The 18,187-nt window shown below is 43.2% G+C and overlaps 1 protein-coding gene across 1 annotated transcript in view; it reads right to left on the bottom strand.

Moving 5' to 3' along the window:
* Positions 1 to 18,187, bottom strand: part of LOC134531251 (multidrug resistance-associated protein 1-like) — a 592,793-nt gene that overhangs the window by 486,453 nt on the left and 88,153 nt on the right. Inside the window, exons 6-7 of the mRNA XM_063366941.1 lie at positions 6,128 to 6,253; positions 3,982 to 4,175 (exon numbers count right to left, since the gene is read on the bottom strand). Coding sequence (XP_063223011.1) covers positions 3,982 to 4,175; positions 6,128 to 6,253 — 320 coding nt within the window. The remainder of the gene's footprint in view (positions 1 to 3,981; positions 4,176 to 6,127; positions 6,254 to 18,187) is intronic.

Consider the following 18,187-nt stretch of genomic DNA (forward strand, 5'->3'; position numbering starts at 1 on the left):
GGTCAGAAGGTGCGGCAATATCTGGGCCGATGCTAATCGAAAAAGGGAAGGAATGATGGAGTTGACAGAAGCTTGCACATTCTCTGATGGTTGGCTAACCCGTTTCAAAGAACGGCATTGAATAAGAAAACTTGATGTGTCAGGTGAACAGAAATCAGCCGACACTGAAGCTGCTGACAGATTTCGCACTTGCTTAGCAAAGCTGATAAAAGAAAATTAACTCTCTGCAGACCAAGTCTATAATGCCGACGAGACTGGCTTATTGTGGAAATGCCTTCCACATACAACTCTAACTGGTGGGAATGAAACAGCTGCTCGTGGCTTCAAACAAAATAAAGAACACATAACTGTACTGGTGTGTGCTAATGCTGCGGGGACGCACAGAGTGAAACTGACAGTTATAGGGAAATATGCCAAACCACGGTGCTTCAAGGACACGCCCCATGTTCCCCTTCCAGTCCACTACAAGTCACAAAGCAATGCTTGGATGGATTCTGAGATTTTTTTGTGGTGGTTTATGAATGTTTTTGTGCCGAGCGTCAAAGCACACTTACAGGCTATAAATAAACCCGACAACAGCAAAGTTGTTTTGCTATTGGATAATTGTCGTGCCCACCCTGCAGCAAATCAACTCATTAAAGGTAACATATCTGTTGTATACCTGCCACCAAACATGACAAGTCTTATTCAACCAATGGACCAAGGAGTTATCCAGAATGTAAAGATGTTATACAGACGTGATTTTATGCGGCAACTGACGAGTTATGACGGGAGTATTGCTGAGTTTCAAAAAAAGTACAATATCAAAAATGCCATATTTAATGTCTCATGTGCCTGGAACTCAGTGAAATGTGAAAGTCTACACAAAGCATGGCGAAAGATATGGCCTCAGAAGGAAGATGATGAATCAGAAGATAAAGATTTCAAGGGATTTGGCAGGCAACCAGGCGAGGAAATACAGGATGTGTACTGTGAAATTATGCAAATGGTTGAATGTGCCGATGTTGAGAACCCTGTCAACAAACTTTCGTCTGTAGAAGTAAATGAATGGCTAGATGTTGACAAGGATGTTCCTGTTACTCTAACTTTAACTGATGAATAAATTATTTCAAGCTCTCAAAATCGTAACACTGCCATCCCAGAGAGTGAAAGCGATGATGATGGTGATGATGCTACTGAAGTTGCCTGGAGTGACGCTGCTGCGTTTGCGGAAAACAAAAGGGACTGTTATTCTGTCTCCAAAATAATGCAGTGCCACATATTGCATTCTACGTTTTTACATAAACGAATACAATCAATCAAGCAGTCGGACATCAGGACCCATTTTTCCAGACAAGAAACAACTGAGCTGTCATCCCAGCCCCAGCCGTCAGCATCGGGCACTGCCACCAACACTGTTTATGACTCCGAAGACAGTGATTAAACTGATGTGTAAAGCAGTCGTGACACTAACTTTCAATCTTCTAAATACGGAAATTAAAAGTGATTTTGTGTGTGCACGCTCTTGTAAATTGTGTTTATATGTGATACAGACGTATTGTAAAGTGGCGAGTTTGATTTTAATATGTGTAATAATTTTTGTCATAAGAATGAAAAGCCCAGTTAATGGCAAGATAAGTGTAATGACAGTTGTTTACGTATTTATCCACGTCAGTTTATGTATGTGTTTTTTTCTCTGTATGTGTTGGCACTCGTGTCCATTATGTTGAGACGTAGTCGTAAACAAAAGATTACATCACTGTTTACAGCCAGCCGGTCGGCGCCGCGCCGCGTGTCTGCCGTCCGTGTGGCCGGCTGGCTGTAAACAGTGCAGTGGGAGATGCTTCAGTACACAGTGTCGAAGAGAGACGTGGCATTATTTTTTTTTAAAGTAATTTTGAATCTTTTTTAGCAATGTATTCTGTTTTATGTAATTCCATTAGATAACTGCTAACGTGTCATTTACCTACATGAGGGAAGAGAAAAAACATGTTTTTTAACAGTAAAAAAAATTAAAAATGTTTTTACCTCTGAAAAATCCGGAGTATTCACAAATCTGTGGTCTCCAAGAACCCAAGACTGGAGAGAGTTTATTGTATTAGATTTAAACTTTAAAACATATCCTTTTATATGGAAAAGATACCTACACAAAGCGTTCGGAATCTAATAGTGGGACCAAAAACATCATGCAACGTTTACGTGAGAGATTTTTTTTATCAAAATTTGGACGCCCTCAAATATAGGTGCGACAATTATGCGATAAAACAGGGTAAACTAGCATAACCTAACGTAACCTAAACAACCGTCCACACAAAATTAAGTATTTTAAATGTATCTAACCTAACAAACTATTTGGATTATTTCAATGTATTTCTTATGTAGATAACCTAACAAGGGATGGCATTTTGATTCTTTGTTTCTTCGATCCCACAGATTCTAACTGGATTCGGAAACGTTGACTTTTAAAGGAGGACTTGTTCTATATAAGGAATCTTATCATATTTAGAATAGTAGGTTTTAAGAACTGTCAATAATTTGAATGTAAAATAGATTAACATAAATTGATTCTTGCCACAATTAAATATTTTCTGGCCAATAAGCTAACTGTTTACGCAACTGGACTAGCACTTATTAACTAGAAACACAGTAAATTTTTTTATGGTTAAGATCACAAATGCAATCACCATGTTTATCCCAAAAACTGTATCATACAAAGTTAGATTTATGTACTTGCAGGGAAAACTTTGTAAACTCATTTCAATATAACAGCTTTATTTCATAAATACAACATTAACATAACTTTTCTCTCCACTCAATATATAATATATTTCACTTCCATCGTCCTTCATGACGCCATGTTGAAGCAAATAAATTAACTCTGGCTGACCAACCATGTTATACACAAAAATTTTAGTTTTATTTTTTTTCAGTCTTTTATATACTAAAGCTAATTACAAGTTAAATTTTTGATATTTTTACATAAATATTTTTTGCTTAAAATAAGTTAGTTAAAATTTGATTGATATGAATATAAAGTTATTAAATTGAATGCCAAAGAGTAATTTTTGTGCATAAGATGTTGCTTCCCGTGTGCAAACAAATTTTTGTACGTAATGCACTGTTTTTACATTTTTAATGTTTCATTTGCTTTTACCACAATAGCTTGCATTATTATTAAATCTATTTTGAATTTGAATCACGATAAACAGAAAATATATTACGACCAGTAAGTACATATTTTATTTTCAAGAAAAACATTTATAGACATAAATTAATTGAAACACAACAATCAGGTCTGTTGAAAATCATGGCAGGTGATTGGAATTTCACAAGAAAACAAAATCACTGATTTTGATCAGTTTTAATTATATACTTCACAATACTGGCAAGCTTTTCAAATGTAAATTTTCAGAAAATGTACGTACATTTAACTTAATTTTTATGCTTTAGGTTAACTTTCTGCTTGAATTTCCATACTTTCATTCAGATAGAAAGTAAGATTGGTAATTATAATCGGAATCAAACCTGGAATCGAGGGAAATAGTGGAATTTGAACCAGAATCCAAGAAATGTGGAATTCACCCATCCCTAAACCCTAACCTAACGACTTATTAAAATGATGGGAGTTGTATTTTTTAACTACAAAGAAGCCACTTGGGAAACTGTTAACAGCTGTATGTTATGCTGTAGTTTTTAATCATGTTTTATTCACAAGCAAAGAATGAAATAAAGTATAGAAAAAATTCTAAATTACAAGTGTTTAGACAGCATCTGCATACAGATTATAAAACTTTTTTTGTGCTAGTTTAAAAAATTTTATAAACAGCCCTGAATATAATTTTTGAAATAATCTTAGTTCATAAAGCATACAAAATAAACATCTGGACTATATTAATGAAATTTTTGAATGTGTAATGTTTGAATTGTTTATAAATAAAATTAGTTTGATTTTGGTTTCTAAAAATTGAAGAATAGTTTGTAGGAGAACATGCGCACACTCACTCTGCATGCACTGAGAGAGAGCGCTGCCAGTGCTTCTGGAACTCGGTGACCACATGATTGGCAGTGTTTTCTGGGATGAGGTCCCACATGTCCTGGTCCTTGAGAGGGGTGCGGTAGCCCTTCCACACGAAGCCGTCCAGCCAGCTGAAGAACAGCCTGGCCGGGAAGGAAGCTGCCAGCCACGGACACGGCTTCTGCGCGTCACCACCACGCCACCATGAAAGCTCTTTGCAACCCAATTATATTTAACTGATGAAACATGTCAACTTGGGTCAACATTACATACACCTCATTATACTAAAATTCTCAACATCCCACGTATCACACACAGAAAAGTCATTAAATTCATACTTAATAGTATTATTGATCATTAACCACAACAAATTTTTGCTAAGATATGAAACTTTTTTCCTACGCAACATATTCAAATAAAACATATCTATTTTCACTTCACCTTTACAGTCATGGAACATAATGCCAATAAGGTTTTGAACTTTTTCTGTTATCTCAATTACTGCTCAGTTTTATTGCTACAGAATTATCTATCTCCATGTGTTTAACATGGAATTTGAGTACGTAAGAAACAGGGTAGAGCTGTACAATCCAGCTCACGGTGCTATTGCGCTCATTCTAAGAGAGTCAACATGAAACGGAAAACTTTTTAGCACCTACTTCTCTTAAGTCTGGACTTTTTGGACAATAAAGTCTCCACTTGAGAGGGCAAATTAATAGTTTTGGAAACAGCAGTCAAATGTGGAAAAGGGACAAGAAATTTTTGCCAGCACAAACGGGCAAGCATTTCTTCCGTAAGGTGACTATGCTATAAATTCAAGTACTATCCAAGTACATAATATAATTTTTTCCAAATTATATTAAGTAATATTAATAGAATGAAAAATGTATTCCTTTACAATATTTAGTTTTATAAGAATTTTCATTTCAGTTGACATTCTGCTCAGTGTTCACGGGGCTTTAACGCTCAGTGTAAATATGGCTATTACACTCAGGTAAAATTATCTGTTGATTTATTTTCCGTACTGAAGGCGTGTGATAATATGATAAAAACAAAAAATGGTCTATAGAAAACCGAGCAATAGCAACTCGGAAAGTGTTTGGCAAGGAAATTATTCTTTGGATTGCAGCTATTTACTTCAGCATTCCATTTTCAACTTTTGGAGGGTAGAGTTTATAAGAATAAAATAAATCTGAAACTTTTCATGGGGAAATTAATTTTTCTCATATTGTTTCGCCTGAACATCCCAAAGTTTCCCCACCAGAAAAAAAAATATTTAACTGTCAAATTAAAGTCTCAGCGGAAGAGGATTTGGCTTCACTACATGTCAACTGCTTTCAGCTGCATTTAAGTATGAAGAAAAGAATGGTACTTAGTATACATGGAGTCAAAAGATGCAACAAACTGGCAAAAATTGGTTCCATGGTTTTAAGAAAAGAAATGTTGACCTTAGACCTTGCATTAAAAAAACAACAAAGATGATAATTAGCAAGGGTTGTGGTCCATTTGCACATTTATCTTTTGGTGATCAGAACAGTTCTGACAGTTAGTGAGTACGGTGCTGCGATTACAGATTTTACATCACCAATAGCACAACCGACATTACATTCACTGAACAGACTGAAGATGAAAGGAATTACAGCATGAGCAGAGTGATAATCAAGGCCTCTTTCACAATTGATGTGAACCATTAACCTCTATTCTATGATGAACACTACCAGAATTATTTTTATTTAATTTAAATATTTTCAATAACCTACTTGCTATGGGCGATAGTGCCAAAAAAACGTGCTACATCAGCATCTAAGGTTCCAACACAAGAAAGAAACTTATTGATAGTAATCATTAACTCAAAGTTGTAAATTGTGCCAAAACTAACAAATTTTCAGCAGCATGCCAATATGGGGCCTGTGAGAAAACGGTATGGCTGTGAAGGATGCAAAAAAAATTATCTTGAAAGTGGGTGACAGTAATTCGTATTGGATGAGAGAGAATAATTTATTTATTGTTTTTCAAAGGAGGGACATTAAAATGTAGGCTTCTGCTTCTATTCAGATAAATATAGTATTAGCCTTACGTAATTCAGAACCCAGAAGGCACAGACTGGTACATAGCAAGTTAGCAGCCACTTACTTGGACGGGTGGGAAAGGTGACTTGATGGGGGGAGAATCCGGAATGAAGTACATAACTAGCATGGCCAGCACTAGCACGTAGCAGAGGATGTAGGTCACCACAGGGAAGTACGGGTCCGGTGGATCCTGCACAGATCAAGCATCCACTACAACATGACCTCCAACACCATCTATATTTAGCAATGACATTTATGTATTACTATAATGAAATAAAATTTAAGTGATATTATTACATATTAACTAGAGGTCTTCGGGTAGTGGATTTTTAAGCCGGGTCGGGTCGGGTATTGTCTTTATAACATACCTGATGAAACTGTGAATTTTTATTGCAAAATGTTTTTACTGTATCTTAAATACACTTTAAAAAAATTAATAAATATAAGTTAAAACATTACATCAAATTACAAATGATTAAGTTGCATATTTACAAGAACTGGTGACTTATAAGCATTGCTCAACATAAAAAAAAATTGTATGCAATTCACATAAAATCCAACCTATCAAACAGTTTTTACTTAGCCTAATTTTAGATGTTGATGCAAAAAAAAAAAAACAATTCTTCTACATGTTCTGCTCACAGCCGTTCCCGCCTGTGTGTCACAACATTGCTAGCACTTGAGAACACATGCTCACTGGATACTTCTGTGGCAGGTATTCCCAAATAATGTTTTGCTGTTTTGGCGATGCTTGGAAAACGGCTCTCAGTTTCCCTCCACCACACCAATGGGTCAGACTTGTGTTGTACAACAGGTTCTTCCAAGTACTTTTTCACTTCCATTTCAACTGAAAAAAAAATTTTGATTGTGTAGTTTTGTTTGCTTTCAATTTTTTCTTGCTAAACTGATAAATAGTAATATGTACTATAAATGGCAGCAAACAATTATTAAAGATGAAACTGTACCATTAAATTATTTGTAAGTTTAAATAAATATCTCTCATCTCTGTAGCACAAAACACAGAGGATGACTAAACTAGTCAGCCCACAGAACAGTTAGATAATACAGGTTTAGTGCCTACAACCAGTGGCAATATGGATGTAGCCACTATGTTCCAGTGCCTGGTGTCTAGACTAGATGCTATGAGTGCTGACACCACAAAGTTGAGCGCAGAAATTAAAGCCAGGTTAGATTCTAACACTGCACAATTGAACATATTAAATTCTAACACTGCGGAATTGAATGCAGATTTTAACGTCAACTTAGATGCTAATACTGCACAGCAAAATAACATCACTACAGGAATACAGCAGAGTATCCTAAGCTTAGAAAATAACCTCAAATTAGAGCTGCAGGAGGTGTAATACCCCAAGTGTCTTAAAGAATAATTAAGTAATTAGAAAAAAAGATTTGGAAACTCTGAATACTGGGGCCCTCAATTAATAGCTATCAAAGTCAACAACAGAGGCGACACTAGGAGTAAACAAAGAAAATTTAGAGACTCCCTACAAACACTTGGGAGGAAAAGGATCGTTATTATATATTAAATAAATAAAAACAACTGTTACGTCTATAGACTTCCTTATTTTATTAAACATTGTTCTTTCTTTTTTTTATAGATTAAATTTTCCTTAGTAACATCTGTTTTTCATTGATAAGTGATCTAACTTAAATTCCTCACAATTACTCTTATTATATTATATTCTTTGACTTATTTACTATCGGGCCGGCCCTGAATGTTTATCAAAAATAACAATACTTAAGAACATTAATAAAATCAACATTGGTAACTTTAAGGGTTGTACATATAGTCCTTGCAAAACAAAATATAAATTTCTTCTCCTCTACTTGCTTTTACTGTCCGCTGTCTTAACTGGGTTACACTATTTTTTTTTTTGAGTTCGTGAATAGAATAATAGAATTATGCGGGTATCACCCGGGGCTGTAGGTAGACGGTGATCGAGGTAGTAGGTTTAAAGATGGTGGATTCTGCTCAGGAACCAACTCCAGTGGGTCCTGGCAGAGGATTTTGGCTGCCCCAAACTTGGAACCCAAAACAGAGTGTTGGTCCTGGCGCTCAGGAGAGGGCGTCTCGTCTCCGAAAACCCGAACCACGATGCGCGGTAGACACGGAAGTCATCATGAGTTAAAAAATATGTATATATATAATTTTAAAAAAAACTAAGGTTCTCTACTTTCAACTAAACTACTGACTGGTTAATATTAATTTTAGATAGGGACTTCATCCCTCTAGTCTGAGAAGACTACATAATATACGATGCGATGCCGATGATTCGCCGAAGATCGCAGTTATTAACGGTACCAGTCAGTCAGGAGGCGCGCACCGAAGTAAGTTCAGAGCGGGATATCACCAGAATATCATAAGCGCGGGGTCTCTAGAGAATGGGAGGGGGGTAGGCTCTGGGCCGAAAATTACCGAGTCCACCCGAAGGTGTCCGGCATAAAAAAAATTAGATCTTACTGGAGTGACTGCGCGACTGAGGCGCTATCTTTTGGTGGCGAGAAGAAGTACTAATAAATCGACTAGTGACCGTCGAGAGTGTCAAGATAGGGGGGTAATGGAGTAACCAGTGGTGCCACCTAGCGGCCTGAGACATAAGAGGGAGAGAGGTTGTCGTTACCTCCGCGCGAGCGCTGGTGTCGGCGCTGCCGACGCCCACAAGTGGCGTTAGTGACCACAGTCGTCGCTAGGTGTCGTTAAAGTCCAGAATCGTAACTGCGGCTGTCAAGCCTGAGATGGCCTTGACTTCGGTTAACGTACCCGAGCGGTCGTTGCTCCTAGCCACACTTCTGAGAAGAAAGGGTGGGTGAGCAGGAGGGGGATGGCTTCAAAAAACGCATGGTCTGTGGGACGCAAGGCCCACGGGATCCTCCTGTCGTGTCTTGCTGCTAGTGAACCTTATACCGATTCGTGACAGAGTTAGCAGGGCTCAACACTGCTTCACAAGCTGCTCTAGGCAAAAGTGGTCACGCGAAGAAATAAAGTTACCGGCCCTCGACGTGCCTGGAGGCGGGAGAAATATTAGCCAGAATGCTAGCCTAGCATGAGGCTGGGAAAGAAAATCAGCTCGCCTCTGAGAACAGAGGCTGAGGGCCTGGCCGTAAAGAAAATAAGATGAGAGAAAAAAAAATATATTTCCAAAAATATTTAAGATTACAAAATTTTAAATAAAACTTGCCTAAATCCCTAATACATGGTACAGAGGTTACCGACAGTGTAGCAGCTGTGTCCAGCCAGGTAGCAATACTCGAAACGAACACCGAGCAAAAGCTAACCCAGATACAGAACAACTGTCTAGACACTGACTTGATGTAGGCTTTTGGACATACGCCATTGCTTAGCACATGTATGTCTGTAGAAGAAAACTACAAAAAAAAAATGACAAAAAACACAAATTAAGCAAAAAATTGCTGTTGTCAGGATTTAATGCAACACAATACTCCACAACAGGAATATGGTCAACAAACAAAGAAAAACAAAGAAAAATGGACTAACAGAACGAAAAAAAAACCACAAATGATGACAGCACAAAAATACCGAACCCAAAAAATTCAGCACAACAGTTGAAACGAGACAAAAACACAGCAAAACGAAAAGACGAAACAAACACAATAGTTTTCCAAAAACAAAAAAACAAAAGAGAAACGAAAATAAACCCACAATTGATGACAGCACAAAAATATTGAACCCAAAAAAATTCAGCGCAACAGTCAAAACGAGACAAAAACACGACCAAACGAAAAGACGAAACAAACACAACAGTTTTCTAAAACATAAACAAGCAACGTTTTGGGGACTGCTATCTGCTCCTGTCCTCAGGCAGAGACGCACATGGTACCAAAACACAGGTGCGATTGAGAAGGGGCTGGAAAAATGAGGGTATTTATCAGAAAATGGACTACATCTTGCTCAGCCAATGGCAGACAAGCTGACTCCCCATTGGCTGTGCACCATGGAGTTAAAGCGGATTGGTTATTTGCTGAAAACCCACAGCCGCCTCAAAACCCGGCCACAGCATCCCTGGGAGAGCTGTTTGCGTTTCTGCGAGAGATGGACCTCCCGAGGATGCTGCATATCTTTCAACCACACCTGATTGCCATGCACTCGGTTACAGACCCGACGCAGCGCAAGATAGCATTCCTGCAGGCCATGTCCGAGTACTTGATCTAACTCCATGACAGACATGACTAACGGGACTGACGAGACATTCAACATACTATACTGGAACTCAAATGGACTGCGACCACAAATGCATGAGTTCAAACAAGTGCTAATAACATATGGAATTTCAATTGCACTTATTAACGAAACTGTTCTATCATCCACGCAGCGCCTGAGCGTTCCTGACTACATAATTTACAGAGATGACTCAGGCCGAGGTACAGCTGTGCTCATAAAGCGTGGACTATAACATTATCCCGTCACATTTACAAACTTACAAACACTAAAAAGCCTCGCGGTTGTGTTACCTACACAGGCAGGGGATTTTTTAGTGGCCACGGCATATAGGTCCCCCAATGAACGATTCTACGAAGACGACCTTGACATGGTCGCAAGTCACTGCCCTCACTTTTTTATGGCAGGTGACTTAAATGCAAAACACATTGATTGGCACTCAAGCATTATCTCTCCAGTCGGCAGGCGACTGGCGACCTATGCAGCTGGAAAAAACTACTTGGTTCGGGCCCCGGAACTCCCGACGCACTTCCCATACTCGGGGGGGCCGGGGGACGTACTGGATGTGGTTCTGACGAATGACACTAGACACCACTTCACTCTGACGTCACTAGACGAACTAGACTCGGACCACAACCCTGTGCTGTGCGAGATGCAGCTTAGAGCTGATGTGCAGCCAAGGGCCAAAATAAAATACTCAATGACAAACTGGACAGAATACACTTACACTCTAGAGGACATACGGTTCCCGGACATCGGCCTCGAGACCCCAGACGACGTAGAGGCGGCTGTGGAGTGCTTCACAAACACACTTCACACAGCAGCACGAGACGCGACGACGCGCCTCACCAGGCGCGAGGTCCAGCGCACTCAGTACCCCGACCTGGACTACCACATTGTGGTGAAGAATGCGGCACGGCGGGAGTACCAGCGCACTCGCGCGCCTGCAGCCAAGACGGCCTACAACAGACTCAAGGCACAGCTGAGGCACATAGCACAGCGACTCAAAATCAGCCAGTGGGAGCACCATATTCAGGAGGCGGAGCGGACTGACGCCCGATTGTGGAAGCTGGCGAGCACACTGCGTGGCGCTAAGGCACGGCGTGCCATACCTGCAATCTATGGCATGCACGGAATGGCAGACACGGCCGAAGCAAAGGCAGAAGCTATTGCTGAATCACTCGAGCGGCAGTTCGAGCCGAATGAGGACCCCCAGGATGACGACTTCACGGATGAGGTGGAGCACACTGTGCGCCAATATCTCCGCACTACAGTTGCGCCTGATCTCGAACCCCAAGAGCATGTCACGGCCGCCGAAGTTAGGCGTGTAATGCGGGATCTTCCGGCGCAGAGAGCCCCGGGGGCGGACCGAGTTTCCAACCTGATGCTAAAGAAACTGCCGTCCTGTGCGGTGGAGTTCTTGGTTCGGGTTTTGAACGCGGTACTGCGCACTGGGGTATTCCCACGTGCCTGGAAGGAGGCCCACGTCATTACACTACCTAAACCAGGCAAGAATCCAATCTTCCCACAAAATCGCCGCCCCATCAGCTTGCTGAGCTCGCTCAGCAAGCTGGCCGAAAAGGTAATTTTGAGTAGGCTGCTAGAGAATGCCACCGCCCTGGGGGTACTCCCAGACTTTCAATATGGCTTCCGGGAGGCCCACTCCACGACACACCCTCTGGCACGGATCGTCGAGTCGGCCACAGGTGCCTTCAATGCCCGGGAACATATGATGGCAGTGTTCCTGGATGTTGAAAAGGCATTTGACAAAGTCTGGCATGAGGGGCTCATTTACAAGTTCATTTCACTTCAATTCCCGCCCCGTTACATTCTCCTCGTGTCCGGCTTTCTGGCCGGCAGGACTTTCCGAGTCAAGGTGGAAGGCAAGCTGTCCAGGCCACGGCCAATCTCCAGTGGAGTGCCGCAAGGGGCGCGGCTAAGCCCCTTCCTTTACAGCTTGTACGTCGCCGACATCCCCACAGCGCCGGACGTGCGAGTCCAGCTCTTCGCTGACGACACTGCGCTGTGGGCACCGGCCCGGACATCGACCAGGTCCAACAGCACCTGCAGGACTACCAAGGGCTCTTCGAGTGGTGGCTTGAGAGATGGCGAATTAAGGCCAACGCCGAGAACTCTCAAGCCATCATCTTCACTCGTCGCAGGCTGGAACCGCCACTACCTCTGGAGCTATTTGACACACCCAGTCCCCTAGCCCCCACGGCTAAATACCTGGGCCTAAACCTAGATTCCCGCCTGACCTGGCAGCACCATGCGGCCAGCAGAGTGGCGGAGTGCAAGAAGAGAGTAGGAGCACTCTACCCACTACTGAGGGGCCGAGTGCTGCCAGACAGGCTTAAAGTACGGATCTACAAAGCAGTTGTCCTGCCTGCAATGCTTTATGCCACCGAGGTGTGGGGTTATGCAGCCAGCCGCACCACCAAACGACTCCAGGTCGCACAAAACCAGGCCCTACATCTCATCACTGGCATGGACCGTTTCACACGCATTCGCACACTTCACAGACTCACAAACATGCATCTCATCTCACAGTTGATCCTCACCAGGAATATCAAATTCTACAACACTGCCAGAGCGCACAGAAATGCTCTAATTCGCGAACTGGGGAGCTACGACCCGGAGGAGGCCCACGTCTCGCAGCACCCTGAGCGCTCCACGGGGGCTGGCAGGACTCGTGCGCTGGCTGCCCGCAGCTGCTGGCCGTGGGGACCTCGCGCGGGAGTCGAGCTACGCACCACAGACTCCGGGACCGATCCCGCACTCACGCCTGAAAGAGAGGGAACACCACCGACCCACAGCTCGCTCCACAGCCACTCCACTCCGGGGTTCTCCGCGCTGCCCGGGGTTCTCCGCGCTGCGGGTCAACTGTGTGCGACCACAGTAGGTCGACAAAGGCAAACCAAAGAGGACGCAGTCGTTAAAGGCGCCTCCAAATGCGCGTGGGGCAGGCAGGCGCGGCGCTCAACACGCCGCGGCTGTACTGGCGCCCGCGCGCGCCCGCAGTGCGACAGCCGCGAGTTCTCTCGGGGGCTCCAAGCCGGTAGTTCAAGGCGAGACAGGAACAGTTGGGGTCACCGGTGCGCGAACCCACGACTCTGGCATTGACCGCAACGAGTGCAGGGGGAGGTGGGACAGTGGTGCCGGCTCTCTCTCGTATCGAGAAACCCGACCGCGTAGCTGTGCGCGAAAGCAGCGAGCCCGAGCACTGGCTGTGCAAACACATGGCTAGCAGTCTCCTGGAGCGGGCGGAGGCTCGAGTGACGACCTCTTGCGGGGAGAGCTCCCAGGGGCCGTGTTCCTGCGCAGTGTGTCATCTCACTCATGTCCACAAGCAACCGCCCACATCGGTTGCAGATAGCCCAAGGAAAAGAAGTGACTTCTATCTTTATTCATCACAATGCCCACAGCAGCATATGGGTTCGAGTCCCTAACGCGATCCCGCTAGAGAAACAAATTTTAACACCGCCTTATAAGTAACCCAGTATCATCCTTTCGACAGACATCCACACATAAACTCTATTTCACAACAAGAGGTAGTGGGCGGCACTCTGCAGCCTGGAACTCTTCGCGGGCCCTTGGTTCGATGCCTGGTTCTGGCATCCGGACCACGAGGCCCGCAGAAGCTATGATGACAATACAGTTTGCGGCACACTGTGTCGCAGTGTTGTCTGATTAAGCAAACAGTCTGAGCACATTGTAGGTTGAGTATTGGCTATTGTTTTGTGCTGCAGGGATGTTTCTCTCTTAATCAAAGGGATCCACAAAACAATAGCCAATACTCAACCTACAATAACCAATCCACTTTAACTCCATGGTGCACAGCCAATGGGGAGTCAGCTTGTCTGCCATTGGCTGAGCAAGATGTAGTCCATTTTCTGATCATAACCCTCATTTTTCCAGCCCCTTCTCAGTCACAGTTCTCACCGAGCAGTGGTGCAGAGAGGACAGCCTCTGTAAGGCCTAGCCGCACTTTGTCAGAAAAGTGTTGGTCAGCCATCACTGTTTTGGGTAATAGGCGACCTGGCGGTCGGATAGCCCACGAATTGCGACAGGAATAATGGCGGAAAATCAAAACCACATCCATGAGCAGGGAGGGGAGACAGCCATAGAGGCACAGAGTGCAAACAACAAACGCGAGCGAGACAAGGACACACACACAAGTGAGGGACCAAAGGGAAAGAGGCCTGTCCTGAACGCCGTGGATGACAGGGAAAAGCGTCGTAACTCATTCGGGGACAGTAAGGGTTACGTCAGAGACAAACCGGCGCTCAAAACAAAGCAAGTAGCAGGCACGACGGCCATACTTACCACAAACAGTTTCGACCCTCTGAGACAAACAAAGTCAGACACTGTACCGTTTCAGTGCTAATTTCAGGCACAAATGTACGATTTACTTAATTTTACAAAATTTTAAACATTTTTTTACTTTATCTTCCATATGATGTCCCACTGGTTTTTATTTTCCCTCATCGAGATTTGTTCAGTCGAGTGTACCGACAGGTTAGTTTGTTTAGCAGTTCAGTGCTCCCAATGCCATTCCCAGTGATTAAGGCTGAGGTTTGCTGGCGACATGCTGGGCCAGCGATCGTCTCGTCTGGACCCTGCTAGGCGTCACGCGTCGAGCTGTTCACCCTAGACGGTAGCGTGACTATAAAAGCTGTTCTCTGCTCCCAAAGATGCTAACTCCTCTTCTCGGAGCTGTGCTGAAGCTAGCTGTCCCCCTTACGAAACGGTGTTCCGTTCATCAGCCCAACAACACGTAGCGTCGTGTCAGACCATCCTGTTCCCAGGCCGGGTCAGTCACCGGTCGTAGGCCCTTCCCCCCCCCCCCCCTGTTTCTTCTGGTCCACGCAGGTCATAACCCACAGCTGCGCCAATGCCCAGAATAAAGGCCACAGCCCCTCGCGCCCCAGATGGACCACACACAACATCTCGCGGGAGTTTCGCCAACTACCAGGCATGATCCCTCGCCTCTCCGCCAGAGGACAGCATAGTCTCCTCCTATCCAAGCCAGGCCTTAAGGATCGACTTGCATCCAAGTCGAGAGGTCGTTTAGGGCTTGTAGTTCTGTGCGCACTCGCCAGGACGCGCTAGAATGCTGCACCTCCAATCCAAACCATTCGGGTTCCCTTCGGGTTTTCCGAAGCCCCTCCCCTGGACAGGCGACCAAAGACAGTTTTAATTAGGCGAGACGGCGCCATTTTTGATGATTCGGCGGGCAGCACGGGGTAAGGGCGGATATCTCTTCGCAGCCCGAGACAACGCGCTTCTGAAAAGTCGTGAACGGCTTTCTTTAAAGCAAGTAGTTGGTTATCGACAAGGCCATGTGCCTACGCACTAAATTTTTAATTTTTTAGCTGCCCGAAATAGTTTAGTTTTTGAAATAGATTTTTGTCTTAAATTATTATTATTCTTCATGGCGACCGCGAACTTCCGCGTCGCGTATCACCTGGCCATCTCCAGGGACCGACCTGATCTACTCCACCCCGCAGCTTAGGTAAGTTGTTTCGTCGCCTTACAAACACTTTTCCTTTTGCTGTTCCTCTGGGCTTAACTTCGCCCAACATCAGCTGCCTGTTAACCAACCTAATTTGATGGGAATACTGGTTACAGGTGGGGATCAAGGATTAGGACGAGAAATTCCGCTCCAAATTCAACTCCCGAATATGCAGTTCATGAGTTATTTCACCGAAATTCATCGCCTCCTGCAATCGGAGAATTTCTCAAGAGTTCCAGCTTTCAATATCTTTTTCCCTGAGTGGAAAAACCACAAAATAATTTATAATTCTAAACAACCAGTTTCAGGACACTTTTATTCATTTAACGAGTAAATGTAATTTTTTTATAATTTGTCTTATGAAGAGCCTGCGCGCTCAATATTCAATGGCCTGTAAAGTTAAGAGACCAAATGACCTTAGATTCAGTCAAGTATAACCATTGTTACTTATTATAATATCTCGCCCCGGGGCCTCCCATTTGGTTTATTGTTTAACAAGATTTAATGTATTAAGTATAGCAAATAAGGTCAACAATTTTCTTGGTATTTTGTTTCGGCTGTAATACCATGGGTCATCTTCAGTGGAATAATGTTTGTAAAGTCAAAAATAACAGCAACAAAATCATTAAGTAAGATTTAGTAAATGCCTATATAAACCAAACCAGATCTTACTATTTTCTTATCCTTGATCACGATCCACATAACCTTACCAAGTTTTAAGGAGGTTAATCATAAAAAATCATTGTGCGTGCGCTGTGCCCCTATGGGTAAACTGTTTAGTACTGTTTCTGCCTGGCGCTTCCACGGCCAATCTATATTTTTTCTTTAGACGAAAATGTCATATTGAGCGCAGCCGCACGTTACAAAAATGGTAGCAGAGCGTGGTTTGATCTTTGCTACAAGTTGGTAGCATAGAGCAATTTTCTGCTTCAAGTTGCAAGTTGGTAGTAGTTAACGTGGTTTGGTTTATATGCATATTTTATAAGCATAAATAAATAAAAATAAATTTAAAAAAAATTAATTAAATATATAATTAAAGGTTTTTAGAGTTTATTTAGATTCAGATTGTATTACATTTTATTGTAAGTCCTAAAACTGGCACCCCCTTCTTTATTCTTAAATTCATTTAAGTTAAAATTATGTTTTCCCTTTGACCAACCAACGCATATTTTTCTCCACGCGGCCCAAGGCGGGCTCCAGGCCTCTTCACCCAGCTGTTTGTCATTATCTCTAGGACGTGCTCCCCCGGTGCAAACAACACCCTTACCCTCCCCCCCTCCGCCCTTATCATTCACGGCGCGCGTAGTCGCGTCGAGTTCAGTTCACCGCCCTGGGCGACCTTCACACGACATCTGTCCTGCCACAGCGGCCTGCTGGGCACGCAACTTGATGAACGTCGTTCGTTCCCCAAGCCAAGCAGTAATAATTAGTTTTCATTACTGGCTAGGACGCATGTGTTTGACCCATCCTAGGTATAAAGTTAGTGTATTCTAAACAAAGATTTTTCGTTATTTTGGGCACATACTTCTGACCTGCTGGAGTGACGATGATATTATTAAACTAAGTTAAGTTAAGAGTGTCTTATGTATAGAATTTAAGGTACTTTTTAAACAATAGTTTTAAGTTCTTTGTTGGTATTTTTTTTGACCAACCAACGTCAAAATTTAGTGTATTTTTTTGTCTTTGTAAGATTAGACCAAGGTCCAACGACAATATGAACACAATGCTCACGCCGGAGTATCTCCTCCGTGACGAGCTTATGTATGAACTACAGTTTCGAGTCTTATCAGACCTCGGCAACGTGGCCACGCTTCAGAAGCGACTCAAAGCGGCGTGCGCAGAAGAGATTCAGCCACAAATAGCTAATCTCGCGCACGTGGACCCATTGAATGAATTTAATTGTGTTTGTAACAAATTTCAAGATCTCTATAGCTATACTAATTCAGTAGCAGACGAAACAAATACGAGCAACATCCTACGCGTGCAAACTCGCTTGAGCCATATCGCCACCAGGTTTACCAACCTCAAGATAGTAGCCGCAAATAAATTAAATGGGATCTACCAAAAGGAGATCGACAAATGTAGGCAACAGATCCCTGGTCTAACCTTCCAATTGCGGAGCAAACTAGCCGCAATAGATCAAGGATTACTTGAACCTGTAGAGGCAGTGGCAGGAGGAGTAACTGACACTCAAGTACAGCCACCTCCAAAACAAATGCAAACCGGAGGTAGCTCAATCCCTACCCCCCCTCCTTTCACCTCTCCCCCTCCATCACCCTCGTAACACCACGCCGTCAGGCATTCCCTGTCACCACCCCTACATCCATTAACTTGCAGTTTCCCTCCGCGACTGTCATGGCGACTGGTATTCACCTGAGCACCAATGTCACCTATACTCATCCCATTCAATC

This window comes from Bacillus rossius, chromosome 3, assembly GCF_032445375.1.
Source record: "Bacillus rossius redtenbacheri isolate Brsri chromosome 3, Brsri_v3, whole genome shotgun sequence".
Classification (NCBI taxonomy): domain Eukaryota; kingdom Metazoa; phylum Arthropoda; class Insecta; order Phasmatodea; family Bacillidae; genus Bacillus; species Bacillus rossius.